At 40.0% G+C, this 18,213-nt stretch overlaps 1 protein-coding gene across 1 annotated transcript in view; it reads left to right on the forward strand.

Moving 5' to 3' along the window:
• BMERB1 (bMERB domain containing 1) overlaps window positions 1-18,213 on the forward strand; it is a gene marked incomplete at its 3' end in the record, with an annotated part of 47,852 nt that overhangs the window by 12,072 nt on the left and 17,567 nt on the right. The window contains exon 2 of the mRNA XM_084296128.1: window positions 12,935-13,058. Within this exon, the coding sequence (XP_084152254.1) occupies window positions 12,935-13,058 (124 nt within the window). The remainder of the gene's footprint in view (window positions 1-12,934; window positions 13,059-18,213) is intronic.

The following is an 18,213-nucleotide window of genomic DNA, read 5'->3' on the forward strand; positions in this document are numbered from 1 at the left end:
CCTGCACCAAAGCATCCTGCCCTTCCTGAGCTCAATTGCTGCAGGGCTCTGCATGCAGCAGTTAAGTGCCGAGACAACTTCATGCAACATCAGCTAATTTGCTTCATCTGCAGAGAGTTATTTATTTATCTGTGGGTATGGGGAGAGATAAGAGAGAAACCGGAACAGAATATTAGAAGCTTGCTGGGATATTGAAGGCACCCTTCTGTCAGGTTGGGTCAATAAAGGAAGCACTGATCTGAAATACTCTGTGGTACAGCACAGAAAGAGGAGGAAAAATGCCACTTACTTCAGTTGTAACAAAACAAATTAGGTTGCTTAGTTTCAAGCTGACGTGTAATGTGGTCTGGGGGAGATGCCTTTCACACCTCATCTAAAGCCAGTAGCCAAACATGAAAAATCCTGTTGGCAGAGCATCTGGCTTGACTGCAGCACTGATACCCAAACTAGAGTTCATTTAGAATTGGAAATAACAGTAGGAAGTCTGGAAAACATTCTTGCACAATTCAATTACAGTACTCTGTTAAGTCTGTCATAATTCTCTGCAGACCTCATTATATGGACAGCTCTTCTTCAAATCCCACTCCAAAGCACTTGATCCTTCTTTACGCACAACAAGAACGGCCAGCTGATACACCACAGGCTGTTTCACAAATGGACTGCAGTAGTCTTGAAGAGAGTTTGTAGCTCAGTTCACGCCCTGTGGATGTTGGAAATCAGTCTGAAATGCTCGCACTGATACTGCAGATGCCCCTCCAGGGTGCTGTAACTGCTCCGAAAACATTCTGTCTCTGAGCAAGTCCTGTTTCCTCTCCGACAGTATATCTGAGGCACTAACAAAGCTCTGTGGTGCTAGATTTTTGAGTCTGATGTGTGGTAGTAACTGTACTGCAATAATATTAAGCAGGATATTGAGCAGTCAGTTGCAGACCAGCAAGTGTGAAGGCGTGCAGGTCATCTGTAATGACCTCATCCCAGTCACCATAAGGGGAAAAATGAGACCTGCCGCATTTAGAATCTGGATCTTGACAACTGCCTCAACTCAGAAATGCAATTTATATTAAAACAGAGGATTCAGTTTCAGCTGAGTGGAGAATCACATCTGAATCCACAAATAATGTCTCTAGGGTTTCTTAATTCAGTGGGACTTGAGTTTAAAAAGGATTTTAGAAGAAGACATTAATTCCAAACTGCCTTTGCTGTTTTCATGATTCTGTTTTCCTAATTTATATGCATCTGCCCTCTAAGAGGCTGAAGAGATGTGTGCAGCTTTGTTATCATTGACTGTAATGGCAATTGGCTGAGGCATGCAAATTGCCTAGACAGTCTTGGAATCAGCTTCAAAGTAGCAAGGTTGAGCCCTGTAATTGCAATGTCAAAGGCCCTATGGGTTTTCAAGACCCAATCTGTAAGTCTCATTATGGTGATTTATGGTAGTGGGCATTAATTCTGCATACCCTGAATTTATTTATATCAGAATCACTCCCTGCAAACTTCAATCACGTTAAAAAACTCTTTATTTCTGTCTTAATAGTAAGACACTATCAAATCAGGCCTGGGGCTTTCATTTCTTTGTTTATGGGAAGACTTTCATAGGAAGTTAGATTTATCATATATTTTCAAGGAAACAATTCAATATTAATCTTGGATTCCTTAGGCATTTGTTGTGGTAAACGCTGAAATGCTGGTTTCTGATCTGTAAATATGTTTTGTATCGGCTTTAAGCTGCTGCCAGAGGGTGTGCTACTGAGGAAAAGTCCTCTCTGTCCCCCTAAAACTGTCTGTTTAGGGGACTGTCCACAGCATTGTGAGTCACAGATCAAAGACATGATATAAAAATACAGAAAGCTAGTAGAAGTCTCAGTGGTAGAAAAAAATTACATGTAGATAGTAATGATAACACTATAAAATAGCATCAGATCATACACAGATTTACAACTAGAAAGAAATTATTCTAGTTACAGATTATTAGGTAGCAAACTGTCCCATCATACTGAATCAGTTCCTTGCATAATCGAACACCCTTAGATCCAGGTAGAAGAATGTGAAAGCAGGGATGGTGCTGTCTCAATGCGATAGTTTGATTTGACAAGATGCACACTTACGACTTCTTAAATGGAGAAAGTCTGGAGTCTGTGTGGACAGTGTCTGACTGCAGAAACACTGGACCTCAAAAAGCTAAATTCTACCTTAATACTGAAAGAGTAAAGCCCCAGATAATGGTCAAATTATTTTTTTCTGCTTCCTGAGTCCACCCTCCTGCAACTGCAGGCAATCACACAATACCTGAGCTTATTCGCAGGACTTCTGCTGTTTGCTTTGTTGCCATGAAAGGAGGACAGTCCCTTAAAAGACCCAAATGCTCTGATCTTATTTTAAAATACCTTTGGTCCATTCATCCAAAGACTGCTTCAGAGTGTCATTGCTTTGGATAGTTACTAGTCTTCATTCTAAATATATTCTTTACGTAATGGCTTACAGCAGCCATTATCATTTAACATAAGTAATGCTTTCCACTGCCCTGATCCTCTCTTCTTAGCCACCAAAACATCCATCATCACAAGCAGACAAGTTCCACAATTTTGACAGCATCAGAAGTCACGAGAATGCTGAAAATTGAAAGCTTAAGTACAAGATAGAACAAATAGAATTTATCATCCAAATACAGGACGGCAGTAGAGATCTTAAGTTATATTAAGGGTGAACCTGAATATCACATTAAGTCCTAAGCATCACATCAAATTTCCTACAAGCCCTCAAGACTGATACAGATTTACAGGATCTTCACTGTCAAAAAAGGATGAACAACTAACTACTGAGAGAGGAGCTGTTTTCTCCAGATACCTTTACTACCAAAATGATGTCTTCTATGCATAGAGTAGCTTCTTAAACTACAGAGAGCTTTTTCCTGGGGGAAGTGTAAGATTAAAGGGTTGTATAATTAGGAACCCACTTAGGAAATTGGAACTGTCATAAATTGACAAAAGACAAAGCCAAGAATAATTACGGCTTGTAAATTTCTCACGATAACAAACAAGACAATTTAATTGATGTTTTTTTTAGAGGCAAGATCTTTATAGATTTACCATTATGGACTTATGCTGGAATCTTTAAATAGGGAACATGGTCAGAAAATGGTCCCTAAAGTAGAAAGTTGGGACCATCGTTTAACTATAAAACTCAGAGTTAGTAAAGTACTGTAGACCATGCTTAATTAATCATCACTTTTACTGCCTGAATGTCTACTTCTGTTTGGAAATATGTTGGATTAGAAAACTCAAAGCAGAATTTATTTCAGGTTCAGTTTTTAAAACAGCCTTTCTTCACTGCAACACTACTGTAATATAGAATAATATGTTGTAATATAGAAATACAGCATAAAAGATGCAGAGCAACGAAGAATTTCATTCGGGCATTGGGCAGGTACAGGCACTTTCTTACACATCAGACATGAAGGGAGTCACTGTGTGCAGTATTTCCAAGTATGATACCATAGAAACCGAAAAGACTTTGAGAGTTAGAGGAAGGAGTTAATATTCAACACTGTGAATCTGGAGTTCACATTTCAAGAGAAGTCTCAGTGAGACCACAGTGCACAAAAGCCTGAAATAGGAAAGAATAGACTGCTGCCGACATGCTTTTTGCAAAGGTAAATAATGAAAAATAAAAGGTCAAAGCTTAAAGATAAGAACAAGAAAGTACAGGATATGCTACTCAAAGAGAATCTTCTGATAACAAGAGGCTCTTTGATATGGAACAGAGGGCAGTGATTCTGGAAGTGCAGTGGGCAATCACACACAGTGCTTTTTATATTCTCTGCTTATCTAATTTTAAAATTGGGTCATACAATAGAGAATGAGACTTTTGAAGTGGAAAGTCAGGTTGTAGTATGTCTAGACTGTAGATCTAACTGTAATGATTTAAAAAAAAAAAAATTAATGGCCTGGACAAAATAAATCCCAACATTTTAGTTGTGCTGTTGCACTCAGACCACAGATTACTGTTTGAACAGATACATTTCCAGTCACATCAGATGAATTTAATATGCCTTGGAAGGAATTAATATGGCAAACAGCATGATCTCTGGTGTTCTCTACCATTAGTTGGTTTGTTTTCTGGTCACCACATGGTAATTTAAAGACTGACTCAAATTCTGTTGAATTCAACAAGATGGTGAATGTCAGTTCTGTCCTGGGATTTTGCTTTTTTTCTGACGTTCTTCCTTCCCTCTGCTTTCACCAAAGGTTAGCACATCACATCCCAGTTCTACAAAATTCATCAGGTTGTTAGTTTTAGGTGCAAAATACCAACCGATTTCTACAGATTTCTGAAAAGTTGAGCCTGAACTTCCAGCACTTTTTCATGCTTACTCTTCTTCAAAGGCAAAATAGTTGCATGCCTAGAAAGGCAATTTAAATATGACACATGCAAAAGGAAGGAAAAAAAAAGAAGCCGAAGTGAAAGACTCTTGTTGACTTCAGTGAGTGTTGTCTTAGGAGAAGGGACCTGCAGGGCTGATCATCTCCACAAGACAAATTCATGCTTTCCTGTCCCCTTGACCCAGCTCTTTTTTCCCTACAGAGCATATATGGTGTAGGGCTTACCACTCTTATTTCTGCATAGAAGGAAACTACGGTTTTGTTTTGTTTATCATTTTAAAGTTATTTACATATGCTTAGTGAATGCGGAGCAGAGTATTCAAAGATGGCAGAAAATACATATAAATTGCAACATATTCAGGCTTTGCATAAAACTGCACATACTAAGTCATGGTAGCCGATTAGTAGAAAACAGGAGGTAGTAATTCATATATTATGACAACAGATCATCTTTGATATTCAGCGTTGAATATTAAATAAGACTGAGAGGTGGTCAAATATTGAATGAGAAGAGAGATTAATAGAGCAAAAATAATAATCTTATTATCAGCTCATGACTTCTTCCAATGGTTCTGATAATTAATTCAGAAAAAAACAAAACAAACCTTCCACAGTGCCCATATTGGGCACACGGTAAATGTCTTTTTAGGTTTCTTGTGCCTTTCCTAGTCTTTACTAATGCTGCTAATATGTCCTACAATCACATATTGTCATTTTAATTATAAAAAATAGCTATTTCCATAAGAAATCTGTGCAAAAGCAGCTATTATCCTAAGGGATGACAAGTGTTTTTTATTCTCTCTGGTTGCAAAATAAAAATATTTTCACTGCAGCTAATGCTGCAATAGTGCTTTTCCCACTGAGTCTAAGCATTACTATAAAAGCAAGTTTTCCTTTCGTCCCACAAATGGCAAGTTTAAATGTGTGATAATTCATTTGCCTCATCTCAGAGCGGCGTCATGCTTCTCTGCAGGTTGTAGCAGAGTCTCTCTACAGACAGGAATTTGTTATCTCTTGGTTGTGAATTGCTGAATGGACTACAGACATGAAAAGACTGCTCTGGTCTAGCTCTTTATCTCAGAACATAAATGATCTTGAGGCAGAGCACCAGAGAGCTGAGTTGGCCAGTACTCTGACATCAGGTTTACTGAAAACAGCCACACCACAGTTCCCCATGAGTATCACCCATTTTCTTTTTCTCCTTCCCCAAATGACTGTTCAGGAACAGGGATATTTGGTGACCGTGACATTCCCTAACATCCTGGCATTTAATCAGCCTTCAGTATGCATCTCTGGCACCTTCCTGCCAAAGGGGTTCCTTAGGGCTGCCAGATTTCACAGCTGCCTGTTGTAAAGCCAGGCTGTAAGGCCAATCAACCAGCCCAGAAGTCTGCCCTTAGACATGGAGCACGAGAAAAAACAGCCTTGGGATTTCCAGGTGCCCTGCTGTCTGGCAAAGATGTTGGAAGCTTTCATGCTTGGTCCAAGCCAGTATTTCAGGGCTCCAGGATTACCTCCTGTGCACCTAGGAGCTGGACTGCAGTCACAACTTTTGCTTCCAGGGCTTTCTGGCTCTGCAGCAGAGAATTCAACAGCTCCAGAATGGCAAGGCTGCTCTGATTCCCCATTCTCTGACAGAAAAACAGGCTCTTTGCACAGATAGTTAATTCCCTTTGAGTTGATAGTAAACGTACTGAATCCAAAATATATCCCCCGAATACTCTGAACTCCACTTCACTGGCACACTCAGTTTTGTCAGAACGTTTCTGGCCACCATTACTTGCAAGAACAAAGCACATCCAGCCACCTGAGAAGGATATCTGCTCAGACTGTGTAAACTCCAAGTGTATGTCATGGCGCCTATGTGCCACTGATTCCAGAATGAGTAACGGTGTTGCTCAGCCCATGAAGAAGTATTTAAAATGGATTCCAAAGCTGTAACAGCCACATTGAGAAAGAAAAGACTTCAGCTTCCTGCTAGAAGTAAAATTCAACTCTGTCATCTCCAGTATTCTGTGCTATCGATGGAGGCAAAGTGATTCTGAGAACTTTAGCATGTATAAGGGCAGTAGAACATTCCATTTTTGCTCTTCCAGTAACGGTCTCTGCACACTAACTGCCCTCTTCAGAGAGAAATATTTCCCAGTGTTCAAACTCATAGGGTACGTGCACTCCTGTTGCCTTGATGTAGCCTATTAGCTGGTTACTGAGGCCTGATACAACCAGCAGCGTGATTCCAATGTTTACTAAATTGGCTGTCATCACCAGTCTGTCTCCAGTGCAAGAGCTGAAACAGGAGGGCCAGGTGACAAGTAGAGGGAAGAGACTGCCCTGAGGGAGAAGCCTGCAGCATTTCCTAGGCTAACCCACTGAACTGGTCTGTATTCTGTACTCTGCAGGAGGAGGACTGGCTCCTGGGATGTGTGTAGGGGGGCCTTCATCTCAGAGGCATTGGGACTCAGACAGTACAGAACTTTTCATAACACTGTTCATGGAAGGAGAAAACGTGAAGCACCGAGTTTATGTAATGCATATAGTAGCAGTCAATATGGCTGCACTGCTGTTTGAAACAGATGTGCAGTGATCTGGCACAGGTTACTATATTCTATAGTTATACATGTAGATTCCATTGGAATGTTTCCAGCAATCATCAAAAGAAAGGGAAACCCTGATGAAATGAGCCTTTTTCCAAGGTTTGCTGCAGTGAGAGAACTACTTCCATTTCTAACTGTAGGGGGAGGATCAGCACTGGGTACAACAAAGGCTGGCAGCTCTAAAGACGAGGTGAGCCTTGTGCTGAGAGTCATGACAAGGCAGGCAGGGGCAGCATCCTCACTGGCAAGGGTGCACTCCAGTGGTGTCTGAGCAAGGGGACAGAGCAGGTCTGGTGACTATGCCCAGGGCCAGCCACAGTCCAGATCTCCAGAAAAAACCTCCAGTGACAAGGCAGCTCCAAGTGGGAAGTCAAGTCCAGGTCTTGGAGGGAGGGAGTGGGCAGGGAAGTCTCAGCTTGAAATCTGCTGCTGAGCAGAAGGAGGGGAGAAGGACGGGGAACCTTTGCTTAGGCCTCTCAAGGTCAGACGCCTGCCCCATGTCCAAACCAGCCATGAGCCCAGAGCGGCGGGATGTGCTCAGAGTCGTGACAGTTAGGTCACTTCCACACTGGAACTGTCCTGTACTACCTTCACCCTTCCCTCAGTCTCCCCATTTTAAAATGCCTGCCTGTCAGGGAAGCCAGGAACAAAATACATTGCAGCTGCTTGTGCCGTGTTTAGCTATTGGCTATATTTATATGGTAATTCCAGCATAAAACACTGAAAAACACCATTCCACAGACATGCCAAATTTAATCATTGATAGGATTCACAGTAATAGAATGCTGCAGCAGGCTAAATTAGGAATGAGTAATTAGATGTAGCTTTTTCTGCATGTGTTAGTTATTTGCCACTGCATCCTGCCCTAGATGAGTTAAATTAAAAAGAAGGGGGAAAAAAAAGCACAAACAAAAGAAAACAACAAACACCATGGTATGTGAGCCTCTGCCACTTGAGACAAAAGTAAATGGTATAGTAAAAGGCCTGGCTACAAGACTACTCAATCATGCCTCCAGGCGACAAGCTAGTGACAAGCTGCATGAACAATCTGATAATCTGATTCTTTTCACATGAACGTTTTTTATCTGGAATATTTTGTACTATACCAGTTTATTTTTCTGCATTATGCAACTATTTCAGTTTCCACCTAGCATTCTTTTTTTTAAGTTGTACCATCTGGTTCTCTTTTCATCTGTCTCTAACCTGCGCCTCCTGCTTACTTCTGCTCTGGCTCTTCAACTAATAGTGGTCTTGAAAGTCTTGATTTTGATATCTGACACAGCACTGGGAGTTGCTCAATTAGCATTTAATATACTTCAGTGAAAACAGATCAGTTTAAGAATTTCATTCAGTTCTTGAGAAAGAGCAGTGCTGACCCAAATTTGGAACAGAATTTAGCCATTAATGGTATTTTAACAAAGATTATTATATTATTGGACAATTTACGGGAGTGGAAATAGGCCTCAAATTGCTCAGTTTAAGTCCAGTCTGGACCGGCAGTGACTTAAAATCATTGTCAGCTGAAGCACGGTAGCTGGGTGGGCTGAGGAGCAGGTTTGTTGCTCAGTGGTGTTTATGTTTGAGAAGCCATGCAACTGGTTTGCACTTCAATCCTTTCAAGAGCTCTCAGAAGTCATGGATTGACTAAAGACAATCTCACTGAAGATACTTCCTTCATATCAAAGATGAAGAAGAGTGGCAGGGAAGCTGGGTCATTACCCTTACCTTTGCTGGAGCTCCTCTGCTGCTAAATGACTGGGATGATTCTTCAAGACTGAGTGAGTGATTGATGGCTTCCAAGTGCAGCAAACTCATGAGCAAGGGAAAGGATAAGCGATGTCCTGAAGAGATGCTGAGATTCAGCAGACCTTGGCTCTGACACAGACTTGCCGTGTATCCATAAGCAACTCAGCTCTTCCTGCCTGTACTGCGAAGCGGGCACTGTTACAGGCAGAGTTCTGATTGTTGGTCAATATGACCAACAATCTATGATGCTATCAGAATAACAATGACATAGTTTTGGGTTCAGGACCATTTGCATTACTGATACACCTCACATTCTCCACGTTCCTGACTTTGACAAAGATGATGATAACAAAACCCTGAAATTATAATTAAACCAGCTAATGGTTCTAGAGCACAGGGAGCTGCTCAGTAGACAACAGGGTGCTTGCATCAAGTGACAGCAGTAGGATTTCTGCTGATGGTTAATTTTTCCATACAGCATTTCTTACCAATTTGTCTGAAACTATTGACACCAGGTACAATGTGTTCTCCCATTTCTCCTTCTGTTGTTTCAGGCTTCTTTTAAAGTTTTCTTTGTACTTATCAACTCAATAAGCATTTTATTTTTTGTTGCTTCTCATCACAGGTGGCTAATGTTCCATTTCTCACTGGCACACTGAGGATGCAGTGTGATCATTAAGTTAATGCCCAGTTTAACTATACCAGTCTACATTTAAATTGAAGTAAAAATATGCATAAGTAGCTTCCTCTTCAGTCCTGCTCATTATATGTAATAGCTTGATAATTTCATTTCTATGTAGCAATTATTTTCATGTTAATATCCTTTTGTGCATACAGTAATAATATTTTACTTGTTTCTTTGTCACTGAAAATTATCCTGGAGATTGTAGAGCTCAGAGAATAGTTCAGTCCTGTCACTAGCTGTGACTAATCTGTGTTGCCCCCACTTTCACGTTATGAATTTTGTCTCATTATCGGAGACAGAGCTTTGATTTCTGTAATAACAATATATGTGAAAAAATAGTTGACTAATGCATGCCAACTCTAAACAAAATGAAAGGTTTCTCCTTTCTGTTATGAAAAGGCAAGAGGCTTCTGTGTGAAGCTGTTCAGAATCACGTCTCAGAGCACTAAAGGTGTCGGCAGAGCTAGAACTTTACTCGAAGCCTTAACAATGTTAACATATTCTTTTCCAAGAGCTTTCATCACAGGAGCACAAATCATTTTCTGAACAATAATTATCCATTAGGATTGCTGCTGCCAGGTAGGCCAGTTATCCACAAAGTTAGAAGAGAAATTCATATGCAAACAGGTAAAGGTGTGAGGTGGGAATCCTGATCTCTTCAGAGGCTTGTATTTCCAGAGTATCTGCACACTTGTGCTGCACTGTTTCAGGATTCTCAGGAAATACTGCCTGCCTTAATGTGTACTCTATAGAGAGGGCCAAAGCGGGTGGCATACTGCAGCATTGTTGGGTTTATCAGACCTAGGGACTCACCTATATAAAGTAAATTAGCAGCTGCCAAAGGAGCTTACTTAGTCTTTATGTGTTAGGAACGGAGGTCTAGATAAAGCTGGAGATGCAAAATGACTTCGTTCCTTATCAGCGTACAAGTGAACATGCATAAAGCAGGGCCAATATCCTTCAGTCCCATCTCTTTGGAAGACCATGCATACCCATCTAGAATTGTCTGTTAATCTCTTCTAGCACCACAGAATCCCATGCTTAGTTCTCTGCATTCTCACCTTCAAATACTTTCCTATGTCAACTGCCCTGGATTTTTGTCTCAAAGTTGCCTTCATCCATCTTCTTCCTAATACTCCTTCCAGTCTGAAATCTCTGTGAGAATTAAGTTCTTTACAGTAATGCTCACAGCACACATGCTGCTATGGAGATAAACTCCACTACTCCTTCTATGTCTGTATTGTTCTAGCTGCATCTCTAAGTTCAGAGACAGGTTGTGAACTAAGATCTTATGGTTTCTATATTTATTTCCCTCTACTTTCAAACCTGTGGTGCCTTGCTTATATTTTGGATTATTTTGAAATCATTGCATAATTTTGGATAGCTTTCAAGACTATTTTCTCTGATTCAAACACACGTTGAGTGGGATGTGAAGGAGAATCTGTGACTGTTCTGCAAGAGGTCAGACTAAGCTACTGCTGTCACAATAATTCTTGCCTTGTCTCTAAACACATACGGCATAAGGTTTGTCCATGATTTCCCTCCTGAACTACTGAAATCACATTATGATACCTGATCTGATCCAAGGGGTAATACTGTGGCACTTAAGCTACAGTTGCAGAGTGGAAATAAATTAGTTCCTTTTTTCTTCTTTTTCCCTATTTCCTGAGCTCTTGAGAACTAATTTTAAAATGTATATGCGTTTATCTGTGTGTGTGTGTGTGTGTGATACTCATGGCTTATCCTTCTAATTACTGGTATTATTGGCTTTATTTCATGGTAGCATCAGAATAACTTTCTATATCCTGCTTAATATTTTTGGAAAAATTATTTGCATCAAAGCTAACTTTGCTGCAGGCAGTTAAAATAACTCCACAACACTGAAAAGCAACAAGGGGCAGTACTACACTTACAGAATCTTTGTCCTAGTTTCTTTTAAATGCTGTCTGATAAAACATCTCAAGTATTGTATTATAATTGTGACCACCTGTTAGTGGTAGGACAGCACTTAAGTGCTGTTAAGTTCCAGACTTCGCTATAGCTCCTCATTCCCAAACGTGGTTGAGGGTGTGAAGGGAGGAGTCTGGATACGGTCCCTGAGGGTGTTGTCACTGGGGCTCACCCTTCCTGAAACATGTCTAGAGGCTCCACGTTTTTAAGCTTCTATTTCACCACCTAAGTTAATGGCTGGGATTTCAAAAGACACATGAGCTTTACGCTGTGGAGCTAGCCATCAACGACAGAGCTGGAACAAGGCTTCTTAGGACATCTAGGCTATACCTACAGTAAATATGCTCCAACAAACAGTGATTTCTGATAGGAAATTCCATCTTCTACAGGCAGTAGTTGTGTGTTCAGACACACAAGATAGCCTTACTTTACCAACAATTTTGCAATCTGAGTTTTAAAAACAACTGCGGAGAAATGGCTGTTCTCTCATGAGAGAGATTGTGTCGCTTCTTAATATTTATTTATCCACTTTCTTCATTATGAACAGAAGCCAAAAAAAGTAGACAATATAACTTTAAAAAAAAACAACAACCACCAACAAACAAGCAAACAAAAACATTAGGGTCAAATTTATTTTCCTTATATCCTCCAGAATTTCTTTAATTTGCTTCCATTTTGAGAGAACAGCTGTTTGTGAACTACGCTGATGCAGAGCTTGTATTTGCTGAGACTTTGTAGTTCTGTTCCTACTCCAAGTTTCTGTCAGAAATTCCTCTCAGCTTAGTCTGTCATGAGAAACTTTGGATTTTGTCTCGTAATAATCAAGCAGCTTTTTGTCTCCTGTTTTCTGCTTAGTCATGGATGATACGTTTTGACCTCTCCATTTTTTATTTTTCAAACCAATAGGGCTGAAACAGGCCTGCTTTCAGGGGTATGTCTGCATTTGGGTACCAAAATATGCAGGCACTCAACATGTTAGTGTCTCAAATCCTGATTAAATTTTGTTTGAAACAAATCAGTGCCCTCAGTGGGAACACTCAGCTCTATGAAGAATTAGGCCCTGTGTCATTTCTATCCCTATCTTTGGCTCTTCTATAGTGGGTCTGGGCTGTTGCTCACACAGAGATAGTGGAATGACACAGAGAGTTCCCATAATTAAAAACAAGAAACCTGCATCTTTTTACATGGCCTGTACTTGGGCCAAGACAAGACTCCAGAGTTGAAAGTAATTGCTTTGAATGAGTTTTGTAGCTATGGCTATACTTGCAGAGTTTGTAGTGATACCAGTTAAGGAAGAGTAGCTGGTTATGCACTGGGTTAGGATTCCCCAGAGGTGTGATGGATTCTGACTAGAAATTAAGTCATTTTGGCTTAGGGATTCTTTGACTGCAAAATGATTACATCAAAAGTAATAAGCAAAACAATAGAGAAAGCAGTCAATGTAGCACTCAGCTATTCTCCACTACTTGCATTAATTACTCCACAGCCAGACAGCTCCGTGATTAAATCCACATTCCTAAAAAGCCCTGTTAAGACACTTGGACTAGCTTCATTCATTTTCTCTCTTCTTTCACACACAGATCAACTTGACATAATTTCAATGGCTGAAACAACAATGATGCCTGAGGAAATTGAGCTAGAGATGGCAAAGATCCAGAGACTTCGGGAAGTCTTAGTCAGAAGAGAATCAGAACTCAGGTTTATGTAAGTATCAATTCTTCTGGGAAAATACTATGCAAAATTAATCAAAATAGGAAAGGATGCTATTTAGAAGACTTTAATCTGCTTGACATTTTAAAAGGAAGAAAGATAAAGAGCATTCCAGCTAGGTGAATGCTTGCAAAATGCCGCTGGGAAATGATTTTTGTAGTTGCAGAGGAAATTACCTTTTCTATTCAGCATGATTTGCAGACTGTATAAAATGGATCTATTACTTACAAAAGGAAACTTTAGTGAAGTGTGTGTCTACAGAGCATATTTTTATACCTGACTTCAGTCCGTTGTGGGAATGATATTTGTCTGAAGCTAATTCAGGCTTTGCTCCTCACTTCATTAGTGGTCTTAGCTCATGTCACAAGAGAGCACACTGTGTTCTGGACTAAAAGCAGCCAAGGTTTGACATTTGTTAAATGGAAGCTGTTAAGTTTTGAACACAAAACACATTTTGATGCATCAAATTAAATAGTAAGATTCCATGAGAGATTTTCAAAACTGCCAAAAGGGTCAGGCATAGGAGCCCCACTAAAAGTTAATGAATATTAATCCCATTCTGATGATGAAGTCAGTACGGTTTATATTCCTTTATCACTAAATTTAGAAGATAAGGACTTATTAATAGGGAGTATATTATTTTGAAGTCCCATCTGTCTTTGACTATTGGAGATCAGAAACTAGCGCCTTTGCTGACAGGCCGACTCCAGTAGGTCTAAAAACCTGCTGAACACCATTTCTTGGCAATAATGAAGCTACATTACCAGGAAAAAAAATCTCGCAGAATCACAGAATGGTTTCAGTTGGAAGGGACCTCCAGAGATCATCTCTTCTGCTTGTAAGGTAAAAAGATAAGACTGGCACTTTAACTATTATTACTGGAGGTTAATTTCAGGGCCCTGACTTACTTGTGCTGCCAGACGTAGGAAGCTTTACCTGCAAACAGCACAGAGCATATATACAGTCACTGCTTAGAGATTTTTGGAAATAATGACTCGTTACAGTTACTCTGACCTTTAACAGTGCTGTAGTGCTACAAATACAGTAAACAAACCCAGTTTTGTCATATTTGCTCCTGGTAATCAAGTTAGTACTTGATAATTGGCTTGTACATAAATTTAATCTGAAAAAAGCCACATAATTGAACCCTACAGTTCTCTTAACGTTTTCTATATCAAACAAAGCACTGGGACAGAAATAAACTACCATGGCTTTCATTCACTGGGACAGAAATAAACTGTCCCAGTGAATGAAAGCCATGGTAGACACCAGCTTGTCATATTTCTGCATGTTCTCCCCTTGTTCTATTTGTTCTTGTATTCAGTCTGTTCTTTTCATTTCCCCTGTGCTCACACTCATCACACTCACCCCTCTGTATTGCTTGGCAGGTATTGCAGTAATGAACTGAACACAGAGGAGCTTGGTTATTGAAAAGGGAATATAACTGACATTCGTTCTGTGCACACTGCTTTTCCTGCCTTAGATATCCAAACATGCCCTGCCTAGAGCTACCCAGGAGGACTCCCCAGCTGTCCACTGTCTCAGTGAGCAAAGCTTTTCTGAGCAGCTGTATCAAAGTCTCCACTAAAGCTGGTCCTAGGTATTAGCAAAGCAGGCAGGTGACAGAGGCAGCAACTGTCAGAGATGGCTCTACTACTTTGTATTTCCTAAGTCCTGGAAAGCTAAGCTGGTTGCTGCTGCCACTGCCTTCAGACTGAGGTCTGTGCCACAGCCCCTCTCATTCCTTCAGCAGCAGCACACCAACTGTTCCAGGGATGTTCACCCATGTTTCTAGCCTGACTCCTCCCTTCTCTGTAGCACAATGTCCTGGCTCTGCTCATTAATTGTTCAGGAAGTAAAATTCAGTTTGTTAACACCACAGGGTAAAATGGTGAGATACATCTCTGTCTGTACTGGCACTCTGCTTGCAACCCAAGACTGCACTGATCATGATTTTTAAAGCCCCCTGTAGGTTTCCTATCTTTCTAAGCCCATTTATAAGAAGCAAGTTCTTTATATTGGCTGCACTATATGTGAAACAAAAAGCAGTCCCTCTCACACAAAGACCTCCAGAATTAGAACATGCTTCCCTTAATACCCTTTTGGAGTCCAGCAAATTATCTATTTGACTTTTGTCTAATTTGTAAAAATGTTTTTTACATTTTATTCCTGACAAAAACAGTGAATGGGAAGGATGTTGCTAGTGGTGCCCAACTAGTGTGTCAGCAGCTGTTCTTTACTGCCTTTCATTCTGAGTAGTTTACAATGACAGGGGCCCGGCTGTATTTGTCTTTTAACAACATATATTAACCTGAATACATTAACCTCCTGCTGAGATTAACAGCACAAATCACAGTTACCTCAGTGGTCCAAGTTTTGTACCTGTTTAGGCAAATTACATAAACTCTCATTCACAGACATACTGTGGAAGACTTTATATGTGGCCATATTTACTGCTTTTCAGTTATTTCCTGAAGTAGTGGATTGCCAGTATACCAAGACAAGAAGTCTGTATGTAGGTCATGAATTTTAGTAATTAGTTTCTCTTGACAGGACTAGATTCTCCAATGAATGACCTATAAAACCAACTACATGAAACTGCACTGTGTCAGAAAGGTTTAAAACTCACTTGGCTTTGAACATGTGGCTGCCAACTAGTACTGCTACACCTGTGCCCAGACCATAGAATTGAAGATAGCATTAATGAGAACAAGATCGCTTTAGTTTGTATGCCCACTTTAGCCTTTTGTTCTATTATAACAAAGGATAAGACATACATATAGTAACAGAGACAACGTGTGGTATGTTTGTATTCCTGCTGTTTTTTCTCTCATGCTGTTAGCAACAGAATAGAAATTCTCTTCATTTAAACTGGGTGTTATTTAGTTCTTACAAAAGCATGAACAATATGATGCACTAATTCCGTATCAGTTACACATCCAGCCACAGATTACATTTGTATCTGCTTTTTAAAAAATAATGGTTCATTCTTCTCACTGTTTCTCTGTATTACTTATTTTTTGCATTCACATGTAGCCAGATCCTAAAGCTAGGACAAAGTATATTGTAGCTGTTATTTAAAGGAGAGGGAAAAAAAAAAAAAAAGGAATAAGCTAGAGGGTTTATGCTCTGAGTGTATCACAAGCCCAAATGGTGGCTGTGGCTCTCCCCTGTTGGAGGCATTGCAGCCTGTCAGCTTTACTTATACACACCAGCAACTACCACAGTTCTTTTTTCACCACACAGATTCTGTATTTTAACAACGTTTACACTTAAGAATAAGGAAACAAAACACCCCAAGCCAGACCCGTTGTTGAGAGAAATTAGAGCAAGCCTTTCCCCTGTCAGAGCCATGGAGGTTTAATCTATGGAAGTACCTTGCTCTGGCAGCTAACTGAAATTACTGTTTACCTTGAAGAAGATGCACAAAGCAGACCAAGGTGCAATAATAAAACTCACCTTCACTGATGTATGGAACAGCTTTGCAACAAGACTTGTTATGTTCTAACAGTTATGTCAACATTTTGCCCAAACAAATGCAGTAGCCATAAAATAAGGGCATTTGGCAGAGAAATGCTCCAGGTTAGCATAACAGACAGTACAAAAACAAACAAACAAAACCTAGCAGTGTGTGGATGCTCAGCAGGCCTGGTGTCAGTTTGCATTTTCTCAGTCTTCTGTGCATGAACCAGCTAAATTTTCCTGCTGCTATGCAAGATCATCAATATAATGTAATATTCTTTAAGGCAGTTTCTCAGCTGTGATCTACATATTGTATCTCTGAAATTTTCGAAGATCTTTTTCTGTTCAAAGCAACGTGAACTCCAGTGAGGGAATATTTAGCAAGACATACAGATAACTTTGCTCGCTTTTAAAGTTAAGGCAGGGAGACCTTATTTTAGTTGGTGTTAATATTTTGAGGCACATATTACCTTCCCCCGCAGAAGAAAATAACACCAATGACTAATGGAGTCTGTAGGACAACAAAAAGGATAAAATATGTTGTTCTTCCATCACTACACAAATGTTACATCACGGTACTCATGGTTGGTATCACTTCAGTAGCTAGAAATCTTTACTAGATAGTTCCTCTTAAAAGCTTTAAAAGGGTCACTCAGTAGGGGTGAAAGAAAGAGTGGGATGGTGAAGAAAGAAAAGACAGATACTTAATCATCATTATTAAGTCAAAGCAAGACCTAAAGTATCAGAGGAAGAGAATCAGGCAGTGGGATTTAGTTTAAAAATAAATGGACTTGATAATATCAGACTTTAACGGTGATACTCAGTAGTGTTCCAAAGTCATCTAATACCATATATTTATCTTTTTTCTAATATAAATCTAAGCAGGTTCTATTCAGTATCTGATCTGTTAGCCTATGTCTGTCAAACGTATCAGTAATTCAACAGACCCAGATTTTCAGTTTTCTCAAATTAAAGTGAAGAAACTTACAATTATATTTGGACAAAAAAAAAATCATATGGATTTCTGTAACCAAGTATTGAGTTAAAATATCAAAACTTTATTTATTTATTTATTTTTAATGAATTTCCCCCCTTTTTGCTCCACTTCTTTGCAGTGGTGGCACTAAATAAGCAAGTTACTTTATGCTCTATTGGAAATTAAAATTACTTACAGTTGCTGCTCTGGGCGACTGAAAGATTTGTCTCTTCAGGAAGAAGGTTTCCACCTTTTGAAAGAGATTTGGGTACCCAGTCAGCAGCAGTCACTCACATGATACTGAAATCAATCACAAAAGACTTCACCTACCTGCAGGTTCATGATTCGGGTTAAAGAAGGGAAAGGGCATCAAAACTTCCTTTAATGAGAGACACCCTTTTATTTTTCAAGTTTAGAAGGAGTCCTTCCACTGTGAAGCCACAGGAGGCAATACTACCTGCCTACTGGATCTCACAGGCCAAATAAACACTGTGTCTTTCTATGAGACAAAATGGCTGCCCAGTCTGTGGGAACTCAACCACACAGCACAAAATGGCTGCCAGTTGGTGGGTGCTCAACCACACAGCACAAAATGGCTGCCCAGTTGGTGGGAGCTCAGCCACACAACACAAAATGGCTGCCCAGCTGGTGGGAGCTCAACCACACAACACAAAATGGCTGCCCAGTTGGTGGGTGCTCAGCCACACAATA

This window comes from Netta rufina, assembly GCF_964035555.1.
Source record: "Netta rufina genome assembly, chromosome: 15".
NCBI lineage: Eukaryota > Metazoa > Chordata > Aves > Anseriformes > Anatidae > Netta > Netta rufina.